General features: G+C 41.6%; 1 protein-coding gene across 1 annotated transcript in view; it reads right to left on the bottom strand.

The window, feature by feature from the left end:
* ITGA5 (integrin subunit alpha 5) overlaps positions 1-12,109 on the bottom strand; it is a 143,096-nt gene that overhangs the window by 44,712 nt on the left and 86,275 nt on the right. The window contains exons 8-17 of the mRNA XM_069758712.1: positions 12,017-12,061; positions 11,877-11,920; positions 11,340-11,396; positions 11,088-11,140; positions 9,004-9,209; positions 8,510-8,701; positions 8,197-8,242; positions 6,348-6,455; positions 561-616; positions 318-472 (exon numbers count right to left, since the gene is read on the bottom strand). Coding sequence (XP_069614813.1) covers positions 318-472; positions 561-616; positions 6,348-6,455; positions 8,197-8,242; positions 8,510-8,701; positions 9,004-9,209; positions 11,088-11,140; positions 11,340-11,396; positions 11,877-11,920; positions 12,017-12,061 — 962 coding nt within the window. The remainder of the gene's footprint in view (positions 1-317; positions 473-560; positions 617-6,347; positions 6,456-8,196; positions 8,243-8,509; positions 8,702-9,003; positions 9,210-11,087; positions 11,141-11,339; positions 11,397-11,876; positions 11,921-12,016; positions 12,062-12,109) is intronic.

The following is a 12,109-nucleotide window of genomic DNA, read 5'->3' as shown; positions in this document are numbered from 1 at the left end:
CCGGTCCATCGGTCTTCATAACAGGTACCACCGGAAAGAGGTTCCCTGTTCAGGGACAGGAAACCAACTGATGCGAGGGAGAGGTACCGCCCTTTTATCTGTAGGTTTCCTGTCCCTGAAGGGCGGATCCCCTCTCCGTAGTGCTGTCATGGGAGACCGAGAAAAAAAAAAAAGTACTGCCATAGAGTGCCCGAATATTACAGCTAGAAACGGTCAAGATTTCACTAAGAATTCTCATCTCCCAGATACAGAGCCAGTCATCGGAGCTTCTTATACAACCCTAGAATAAAGTGAGAGTAGTAGAAAGATATACATACCTTAAGGTAGATTTTCATTTCACTACACTGTTCCTGGCCTCCATTGTGCAGTAGAACACTTTGGGTCAGGTGGGGCAGGCCGGATTTTAAGAACAGCATTCTCTTCACGGCTCCTCTCTGCTTCATTGAGTCCAGCTGCAACTCAACATTAATTCCTGGAAGATATCCACAACCCAAGAAAAATCAAGCATTGCTCAGGACAAAATTATGCTAGTCCGAGTCTAGTCAACAGTCCATACTCACCGATTGTATTAGGTACATGCTTTCCTGAAGCGTTCAGACAGAAACTGAGGTTTACACTGCAAGGAACAGAAACATGAAACAATCCAGATGTTAGACGTCAACATGAACGCATCAAGTAGTAAAATGCACCCGAAGCATTTTTATGCAGGCAATTAAACTCAACACACTTCCATTTGTTTCTGCAGTATGAGATGTGTCTGGCATAAACCCAAACAAGTAAAATGGGTCCTGGGTCAATTAGTTTAGGCCTCGAAAGAACATTTGCGTATGGATTATGCAGAGAACCCCATGCGGATAGGTGGAGCTTCATACAATTGGCTGTTCTTCAGTAAAGGTTCCTGCAAAGCCTATATCCAGGATTCCGTTTTTAAAGGGGTTTTACAGGCATCCTCTTGGCCCTTGTACATGGAGAGACATCTCAGTCAGTTTGCCAAGGTATCGGTTTAATGTCAAGCAAGTCTTATGATGCAACCCTCAGCTTTCAGCATTAGCAAGGCTTGTTATTAAGAATAGAGGGGTCTCCATACGGTCTTTTGATTATTTAACCCCTTCATGACCCAGCCTATTTCGACCTTCATGACCTGGCCATTTATTGCAATTCTGAACAGTGTCCTTTTATGAGGTAATAACTCTGAACCCTTCAACAGATCCAAGCGATTCTGAGACAGTTTTTTTGTGACATATTGGGCTTCATGTTAGTAGTAAATTTTGGTGAATAATTTTTGCATTATTTGTGGGGGGGAAAAAAAAATAAAAAATTGGAAATTTGGCGAAAATTTTGCAATTTTCTAAATTTTGAATTTTTATTTTGTTAAACCAGTTATGTGACACAAAATAGTTAATAAACAACATTACTCACATGTCTACTTTACATAAGCACAATTTTGGAAACAATTTTTTTTTTTGCTAGGAAGTTATAAAGAATAAAATTTGACCAGGGATTTCTCACTTTTATAACAAAATTTACAAAACCATTTTTTTTTTTTTTTAGGGACCACCTCACATTTGAAGTTAGGTTGAGGGGTATATATGGCTGAAAATACCCAAAAGTGACACCATTCTAAAAACTGCACCCCCCTCAAACTTCTTGAATGTGGTTTTGAGTACCTTATTAACCCTTCAGGTGCTTCACAGCAGCAGAAGCAACATGGAAGGAAAAAATGAACATTTAACTTTTTAGTCACAAAAATGATCTTTTAGCAACAATTTTTTTTTTATTTTCCGTAGGGTAAAAGGAGAAACTGGACCCCAAAATTTATTGTAAAATTTGTACTGAGTACGCCGATACCCCATATGTGGGGGGAAACCACTGTTTGGGTGCACAACAGGGCTTGGAAGGGAAGGAGCGCCATTTGACTTTTTGAATTAAAAATTTACTCCAATCTTTAGCGGACACCATGTCGCGTTTGGAGAGCCCCTGTGTGCCTAAACATTGGCGCTCCCACACAAGTGACCCCATTTTGTAAATTAGACCCCCAAGGAACTTATCTAGATGCATAGTGAGCACTTTGAACCCCCAGGTGCTTCACAAATTGATCCGTAAAAATGAAAAAGTACTTTTTTTTTCTCCACAAAAAAATTTCTTTTAGCCTCAGTTTTTTCATTTTTACACGGGCAACAGGATAAAATGTATCCTAAAATTTGTTGGGCAATTTCTCCTGAGTGCACAGATACCTCATATGTGGTCAGAAACCACTGTTTTGGCGCACGGCAAGACTCGGAAGGAAAGGCGCGCCATTTGACTTTTTGAATGAAAAATTAGCTCCAATCGTTAGCGGACACCATGTCGCGTTTGGAGAGCCCCTGTGTGCCTAAACATTGGAGCTCCCCCACATGTGACCCCATTTTGGAAACTAGACCTTCCAAGAAACTAATCTAGATGTGTGAGGAGCACTTTGAACCCCCAAGTGCTTCACAGAAGTTTATAAGGCAGAGCCGTGAGAATATAAAATAATTTTTCTTTCCTCAAAAATTATTTTTTATCCTGCAATTTTTTATTTTCACAAGAGTAACAGGAGAAATTGGACCCCAAATGTGGTTGTCCTGTTTGTCCTGAGTACGCGGATACCCCATATGTGGGGGGAAACCACTGTTTGGGCACACATCAGGGCTTGGAAGGGAAGTAGTGACGTTTTGGAATGCAGCTTTTGATGGAATGGTCTGCGGGCGTCATGTCACGTTTGCAGAGCCCCTGATGTGCCTAAACAGTAGAAACCCCCCACAAGTGACCCCATTTTGGAAACTAGACCCCCGAAGGAACTTATCAAGATGTGTGGTGAGCACTTTGAACCCCCAAGTTCTTCACAGAAGTTTATAACGCAGAGCCGTGAAAATATAAAATATTTTTTTCCCACAAAAATAGGTTATTAGCCCACATTTTTTTTTATTTTCCCAAGGGTAACAGGAGAAATTAGACACCCAAAGTTGTTGTGCAATTTTTCCTGAGTACGTGATAACCCATATGTTTGGGTAAACCACCGTTTGGGCGCACGTTGGGGCTCGGAAGGGAGTGAGCGCACCATTTGACTTTTTGAACGCAAGATTGGCTGGAATCAACGGTGGTGCCATATCACGTTTGGAGACCCCTGATGTGCCTAAACAGTGGAAACCCCTCAATTCTAACTCCAACACTAACCCCAACAAACCCTGACCCTAATCTTAACCCTTTTTCCCAAACCTAATGCTATGTGCCCACGTTGCGGATTCGTGTGAGGATTTTTCCGCAGTTTTTGAAAAATCCGCAGGTAAAATGCACCGCGGTTTACCTGCATATTTACCATGGATTTCCAGTGTTTTTTGTGCGGATTTCACCTGCGGATTCCTATTGAGGAACAGGTGTAAAACGCTGCGGAATCCGCACAAAGAATTGAGATGTTGCGGAAAATACAACACAGCATTTCCGCATGGTATTTTCCACACCATGGACACAGCGGATTTGGTTTTCCAGAGGTTTACATGGCACTGTAAACGTGATGGAAAACTGCTACGAATCCACAGCGGCCAATCCGCTGCGGATCCGCAGCCAAATCCGCACCGTGTGCACATACCCTAGTTGCAACCCCTAACCCTAGTTGCAACCCAAACCCTAACCTTTGTTCTAACCCTAATGCTAGTGGAAAAATAAAAGGAAATATATTTTCTTTTTTATTGTCCCTACCTATGGGGGCGATAAAGGGGGGGCTTTATTTTTTTATTTTGATCGCTGTCATATAACCTATCACAGCGATCAAAATGTACCTGGAACGAATCTGCCGGCAGATTCGGCGAGCGCACTGCGCATGCACCCGCCATTTTGGAAGATGGTGGCGTCCATGGCGAAGACGGACGTACACCGGTAGGGACATCGGAGCTCAGCAAGTATACGGGGGTGGGATCGGACTGCGGGGGGAGCGGACAGGAGGATGGAGGGAAGCGGAGGACAGCAGATGACAGGACTGAGGGGAGGAGATCGGTGGCGGGGGCAGATCGCAGTCTCCAGCCACAGCTGATGCTATTGCAGCATCGACCATGGCTAAATTGTAATATTTCATCAATTTTCATTGGTGAAATATTACTATCGCTCTGATTGAAAGTGAAATGTCACTTTCAACAGCCAGAGTGATCATAGCCACGGGCTCAAGTACCACTCCCCCTGTCTCTGTAAGTAGGGTGAAGTTACAGTTAACCCTTTCACCTGACCTGCAGGAGCGCGATCCGACCATGACGCATATGCTGCGTCACTGGTCGGATTGGTACAGATTTTCATGATGCATATGCCGAGTCAAAGGTCGGGAAGGGGTTAAATGATTAAATAAATTGGTGTTGGGTTCCCCCCCCCCCCCATTTTTGACAACCAGCCTTGTTAAAGCAGACAGCTAGGGGCTGGTATTCTCAGACTGGTAAGGGGCCATGGATATTGGCCCACCAGCCTAAATATAGCAGCCACTCAGAAAAGGCACATCTAATAGATGTACTAATTCAGCCGCTTTGCCCAGCTCTTCCCATTTGCCCTATGGCGGAGGCAAGTGGAGTTCATATTTGTGGGGTTGATGTCACATTGGTATTGCTTGGTGACATTAAGCCCACCGGTTAGTAATGGAGAGGCACCCTGTGCCAAGGAACAAAACTAACAGTGCTAATGACTCCCAGGAGCCGATACGTGTCACACCAATGCAGCATACGGGCGGCACACATATGCCACAAGTATGACATGCACGTACACATCTCCAACACTTTTTTCTGGTATCGGAAAGATAAGGACATGTGAAAGAGTCTTTAGGTTTTTACTATGTCACGTGGCTATAGGATTCACCCATGGTACAAAGCTAGAACTGCAAAGTTCTGCACACGGTATACAAGCCACACTGTTACTGTAGCGGGTATGTGCCCACTGCCCACAGGATTTCTTTGAGGAGTAAATGCTGTGGATTTGTCACACATTTCACCTTTTCCATTGCAAAAGGTGAAATCCGAAGTAATAATCTACAGCAAAATTTTCCTGCAGCAAGTCAATTAACCTTTGGAAAATCACATCCACAATGCTGGCACCGTAAAACGCAGAGGAAATCTGGCATGTATCTGATCTCTGCACATATACTTTGGGCATCGTACTCGAACTACTGGGATAATCTAAGGCTACGTTCACATTAGCGTCGCGTCGCTGTTGCGTCGGCGACGCAGCGGCGACGCGCCCCTATGTTTAACATAGGGGACGCGTGCGTCTTTTTGCACGCGTTTTCCGACACGTGCGTCGTTTTAGACGCTAGCGTCGGACGCAAGAAAACGCTACAAGTTGCATTTTCTGTGCGTCCGATTTCGTCAAAAAACGACGCACGCGTCGCAAAACGCGCGCGTTTTTGCGCGCGTTTTTCCGTGCGTCGCCGCTGCGTCACCGACGCAACAGCGACGCGACGCTAATGTGAACGTAGCCTAAGAAATTTGGCAGGTAGCACTGAATACCAAGAGAAGAATTACCGTAAACCCACCTAATACAAATCTTCATCTATTGAAGACCTTAATAGACATCATCTAAACGTCATCAGCTGTATAGAGGTTAAGCAGATGTTTTCTAGACCCCTCCACAATTGTTCATTCATTGAGCCCTAAGGCATGCTGCCAAGCTTCCCCCCACCCCCATTACCTAGCAACAACCAAAACCGCTGTGTTCTTAAAATACAGATTTCTAGCATATAAGCAAATGACCTAATCAAGAGCCGCTTGTAGACAGATAATGGTGACCCCGCGAACCATCAGATGGAAAGCAGAACCAATACTATGAGACACCAACTCAAGAGTTAACCATGAACTCCTACACGGTCAGCGGTCGAAGAAAGGTTATGGCCTGATCAAAAACAGATTTATTTATTTTAAAGCAGCTAATGAATGGAGGACTAACAAGAATCTGCACGATTTTTTTTTATTTTTTTTAAACAAAATAAAGCGCAACCACACGATACGCTAAAGCATGCGATTCTCTGATACACCATAATATATCACCGAGTTGGGAGCTAGAAAGCCACTTTCTGCACACAACCTATCTAATCACAGCACTAAAGAGTGCATATAGACAATTCTTGGAAATCTAAACAGCAATAATCAAGGAGACCAAAGGGGATCCCTAGGAATGGGCAGCGATAACAGCAAAAAATAGCAAACAAAGCAACACCCAACAATGGCTTACGCCATGTTCTCCTAATATAAAATCTGCCAATACACCGTCTAGTCTGGCCTCAGATACTACAATTTCTAAAATGTGAGGTGCGTAAAAAGCAAAAAAAAAAAAAAACAAAACAAAAACTGAAGACTCACCAGGACACAGGGATGTCCGTGCCCTCCATCATACAGGTCTTCTCTTCAGGGTTAATCATTGCTGAGGAAATGGACAAAGATGCACTAGCATGGACGATAGGACGTCCCCTAAAAAACAAAGAATGATTGCTGTAAAATTAGTTCAAACTATTTTTTTACTTCTGTCCACAGTGCTCAACCTATTACAATTCTTTTAAAAAGTAGTTTTTTAAAATTTGAGGTTGAAAAGTGCCATAGCAGTATTTTTTTGGGGAGGAAATATCTGCTACATAGTTTCCCTTTAGCAGCAATCGAGGGATGTATCGTAGCAGTCATAAGGAAATTATAGACCCCAACGAAAAGCATGTTTTGTAAAGGCCCTTTAAATTTAATTTGCAAATAGAAGAGCAATGCAATCACAAGTGCAATGGGTGGATACTACACTTCCAGCTCTGGCCGTGTCCTTATTTACCCACCCGCTGTCAGACTTCAGACCTTTACAAGTCACTTTTCTCTCGCCCAATCAGAGAATAATCACAGGCGACAAATCATGGCTTGGGGTCGTCACATAAGAGGAAGAGCACATGCCTTAAAGGGGGTTTTCTCATGAACAAAGTTACATTTTAATCAAATCGATCTTGGAATAATAATAAATTCCACAATTGGATGTGTTTAAATAAAATGTTCCTGTGCTGAGATAATCTTATAAATGTGCCCCTGCTGTGTAATGGCAGTGTCTGACTATACAGGAACATGGTCTGATCATACCACATCTCCTGGGAAGGGGAGGACGCAAGAGACGTTACAGCATGGGTTCACAGCTGATTATGTGAGGTAAAACATTGCTTAAAAACAAGCAGGGAAATGGTTTTACCTCACACAAAAAAAAAAAAAACCCACACACACACACACCAACACAGCAGTGATTCAGTGCGGTAATGTCTGTATACTCTTAAAATATCTCAGCACAGGAACATTTTTTTTTTTTTTTTTTTTTTTTTTTTAAACATCCAAATCTGAAACTTATTTTTATTTCAAGATCTATTACGGTAATTAAAATTTACTTTGTGGGGAAACCCCTTTAAGTTCTTGATGACCATGTCCGAGCTGACCTAAAGATTAGCACATACACCACACTCTGATGAGACGACCCCGGGTAATTAAGTAATTGCCTGCACAGAATCTCAGGTAGAGGAAGAGAGAATTGTGACCTGTGTTGAAGGCTGAAGGCGATGTTGAATTTGAAAAAAATAAATAAAATTTACACGAGCTTTTTAGTTTCATACTACAATGGAAGGTAACACCCATGCAGAGCAGATTGGTGCATACTGTGTTCTCACAGCGGACACCGCTTCTCCTCTCACATCAATGACCTCGGCACAGACTCATTAGATGCTTTCATACAAAAGATATGGTTCAGGGTCTGACTATTGTGGGTATGTACACGTTTACAGAGACTTCAGTGGCAAAAATCTGTTGCCAAACTGGGAGTTTGAGGAAAGATTTTCTGATTGAACAAGACAGAATCCAATCTCATCCTCAATATATGGCTCCTTAATAGATTCACAAAAAAAAAAACCTTGTGCAAAATATACCTACGTAGATGTGGTAACACTGTTTTTTACATCATTTCGGGAGCACAAACTAGACAAAATTTGCAGGAATGGAGCCACTGTACAACGCAGCCCATTAAAGAGCGTGAAAACACAAAATTATCACTGTAAAGTGAACCAATCCTATCAAGCAATACTTAACTGAAAGATCACAAGCAAAATTATGCAGTCTGGCACTTTTAAACAAAAGAATTGAAACCCTCACGGGTTTCTTTTTCTTCATCTATAAAATGGAAATTAAGTAACAAATTACTTACCGGTAAACCAAAGCTTTGTCAACACCAAAGGCACCCACTATAAGGTCTAGAGAAAAAAAATGAGACCATTGCTTTACATGGTAGAAGGTTCTGTTATCAGAATTTTTTTATTCAGAAATAGGAGTTATGTTAATGTGAAGTAGATGGCAACTTTAAACATTGTTGACTAAAAAAGGGAAGGTCCACAATCGCGGTATGGGCATTTTTTTTATCCATTTATTAGTTTAGATTCTTATACTGAAGAACATTTTTGATCGGAAGACTAAAAAAAAAAAAAAACCCAACACAAAAAACACAGTTTTGCACACTGTACCTGGGTAGCCATTGCCATCAAGATCTTTTCCTCCTCTAATGGAGAATCCAAAGAAGGAAGGAGCCAGAGAAGAGCCCCACATTCCTTCCAGTACTTGAGATGGTTTAGGACTTAGTCCCTTCGAGTTACCATTGAAGATGAACACCATTCCGTTTTTATCTTTACCATCAAAGGGAGCACCAATGGCAATATCTGGAAAGAGAAAAAAAAATTCTCTTATCAGTCTCATTATGCCGAGAGTTTTAGTTTTGTAATGACCTGAAGAGCCGCAGGTCGAAGATTATTTTTCTTTACAATTAAGACATCTAGTTTATGATGGATTATTAGACAAGTATGCCACCATATGGTAGCGAAATACCGAAATCATCCATAATACTGCAGAAGTGTCTAGACATATTTCTAAGCACCATAGTCCAGTCATGCCCTTGGAGACAGCTCCTAAGAAAGGGATTTAAGTAAACGATCAAATTGAATATCATAGTGTGCACATATACCATTGAAGCCATCTTGGTCCAAGTCTCCTAAAACAGCAATGGAAACGCCAAAACGACCATATTCCTGCAGTCCGGTCAAGACCAGGGATGGGATATTGGACATATTGTAACCCTGCAGATACAAATAGACCCGACCCACTTCCTGAGTTCGTCCATCATGAGTTTTCTCCATGAATAATGGGGCTCCAATAAGTAGGTCATCCAGCCTGCAAAAATACAAGGGAGTCAAGCAATGGAGCGAGTGTAAGGGATAAGGCCAGGTGCATACGATTCGGAAGAGGCAGCGATTTGGACATAGCATGATCACTGTATCCAAAGCGTTGCAGTCTATTGAATGCAGGTGAATCCGCATTTGTTCACTGAACCGTGTGCATTCACGCGTGTAATAATTTCTGTGGGTGAAATTTCTCTTGTGGAGACAAGAGAATTCGACATGCTGTAGAGATGCGTCACATGTCCGTCTCCGAGGGTGAACCTCGGGCGTCTCTGAACACAGTGTGCCGAGGATTTCTTGGAATCCCATCCTTCTATGTAATATCTGGACACTAATATCTGGGGTCCACCACTCCTTTGTGGGTCATTTGCACTGAAGCTGTTCCATCTAGCAGGTCCACATGGACGTTCCTTCTCTGAACCCTGCTTATACAGGTACTATACAGATGATCAGGTTTTAAATACATCAGATAGGGATTATATACATTAGATAGGACTGCTCTATACGAGTATACCTTGACGATTGGTGGAGCAGCTTAGTATAAATTTTTTGCAAAAAAAGTATCAACTAAATACCCTGTTTTTTTTCCATCTTTTGACTAGCACTTGCTTATTACTGTGATTTTTTTTTACAACAGAGTATTTTTTACCTCACTGTGCTCTTTGGTGTCTTCAAATATCTGTACACTGCACAAGCATGCAGCATCCAACCCACAACGTTTACCGATTGCCTGCACATAATACTTTACACACATTGGAAAACTTATTAAAAACACTAGGCATAAGATTAATCTATTTATATAATTGCCTTGTAATTTTTCATTTCCTGTTCTGTCCAGATGTCACTGTATCCCAGAATTCCAAGCGGAGGAAGTTCACCGACCGCCATATTGGGACACCCAAGTGATGGTGTCAATATGGAAACTGCTGCTCATACCATCCTATTGCGCAGTACCACCAGCGGAACACCATCGCACCACGCCGTACGCAACTCACACGGTACTACCAGCGGAACACTCATGAATACGCTGACGCAGGGGATCAGCCGAATGATTCACCGATTGTCGCCATCTTTGTACAGGAGGAGTGCATGCACAGTTAAGTGTGACCGCCGCTATCTGTCTGCACAAAGATGGCAGCAGTCTGATTTACTGCGCTTGCGCGAATTACACGCAAATGCAGTGAATCATTCGGCTGATCCCGGCGGCATATGCGCGACCGGTCTACAGGCAGAGGAAGGCGGTCACATTAAAGGGGTTTTCCCAAGAACAAAAGTTCATTTAAAAAATTGTCTGTGCCTGACCATGTATGGAGCATACCACATCTCCTGGGCAGGGGAGGAAGCAAAGGAATACTGACATTACAGCAGGGGATCAGTGGATTCATTTTTGTGAGGTGAAATATTTTACTGACTTTTTAAAAAATATATTTTACCTCACGAAATCTATCCTCCGTGATCTCCTGCTGTAATTTCAGTATTGTCTTTTGCTTCCTTCCTTGCCCAGGAGCTGTGGTATGTTCGGTACACGGTCAGAGAGACAATTCTTAAGATGAACTTTTGTTCGTGGGAAAACTCCTTTAAAAAGCAAATAACGCCAACATGGCTCCTCATAAATAGTACGCCAATGACTATGAAAGGAAAGCAGCAAAGGCACAACGTCGAAGACAACAACGGGCAAATGAGACTCTTGAAGAGCAAAATCTGGGCTGGGACAAAAACAATGCATATAAGCGTAGGCGTCAAGCACATGAGTCACCTGATGCAAAAATAAAATAGATTATCACAGGATGCCATTAGGCAACAACAGCACCGCATGCCTGCCCCCATCGTGACATTACCGCCCTCCCTATATTATTCCTGTCTAACTTACCCATCACCATTGACATCAGTGGCAGCCAATGAATATCCAAAGTATGTGGCCATCTATAGAGAAGAAAGCAGGAGTTAACATTTTGATATTCAGCTGTGTACTGTAATCACCAGACCCGTGCAATACAGGAGGTTTACGCCATCTTAAGCCATAGTTGTATTCTTGGATTTTTATTTTTAAAAGGGCCTTGGAAAGTCTAACATTTTATTTTATTTTTTTTTTAAAACGCACGCCTGCAGTTCAATCACTTACCTGCTCTCCTGAGAAATTATAAAGGGACTTTAGATTTGTCCCATTCAGAATGGTAACCTTCAAAAGGAGACAAAAAAAAAAAAATATATACTTTTCAGTGGTAATTTTGTATTTTGAGACTTACTGATAAGATAAGTGAACCAATGCTATTGAGCAACATTTAACTGGAAAATGACAACGATTTTGCAATCAGACATTTTTGCAGTTTGCCACTTCTTGTTTTTAATATGATGGTTAAAGTAACAAATCTAAAGAGCTTAAAAATAAAAAGTTAATTTTTTTCTTTTTTTTTTTTTTGAGTCGGGATATATTGGGTCTCCATACTACACTATATTACAGAAATATTCTCCCATTAAAACACTACTCGGAGAATAACATAGCGACATGCTCAGTTGAAAACCGCATTGCAGTTTTTTTCCCCATATGGCTATGAACATGAGCTCCAAAGAGGGAAGCAAAACCTTACATACATGACTAACGTCCACAGCACCATGAATTTTATGAACTGTATACGGTAATTTAAATTTGATTGCTTACATATCCATAAGTATTGTTTCCTTTGGGAACTGCAACCACAAAATCTATTTGGATGGGAAAAATTAAGCATATTAGTAAACTATCACCAAAATTACTACATGCTTACAAAGGGAAGCAAAATATATATATTTAAGACTCACCTTCAGTATCATCCCCACTAAATTCTCCAACTGTTACAGAATATCCTAAAAAGAAAAACAAAATGTGTAAATTTTAAACCATTCAAAACATAT

Source organism: Ranitomeya imitator, chromosome 3 (genome assembly GCF_032444005.1).
Source record: "Ranitomeya imitator isolate aRanImi1 chromosome 3, aRanImi1.pri, whole genome shotgun sequence".
In the NCBI taxonomy this organism is placed as follows: domain Eukaryota; kingdom Metazoa; phylum Chordata; class Amphibia; order Anura; family Dendrobatidae; genus Ranitomeya; species Ranitomeya imitator.
This window is presented reverse-complemented; position numbering and strand designations above follow the sequence as displayed.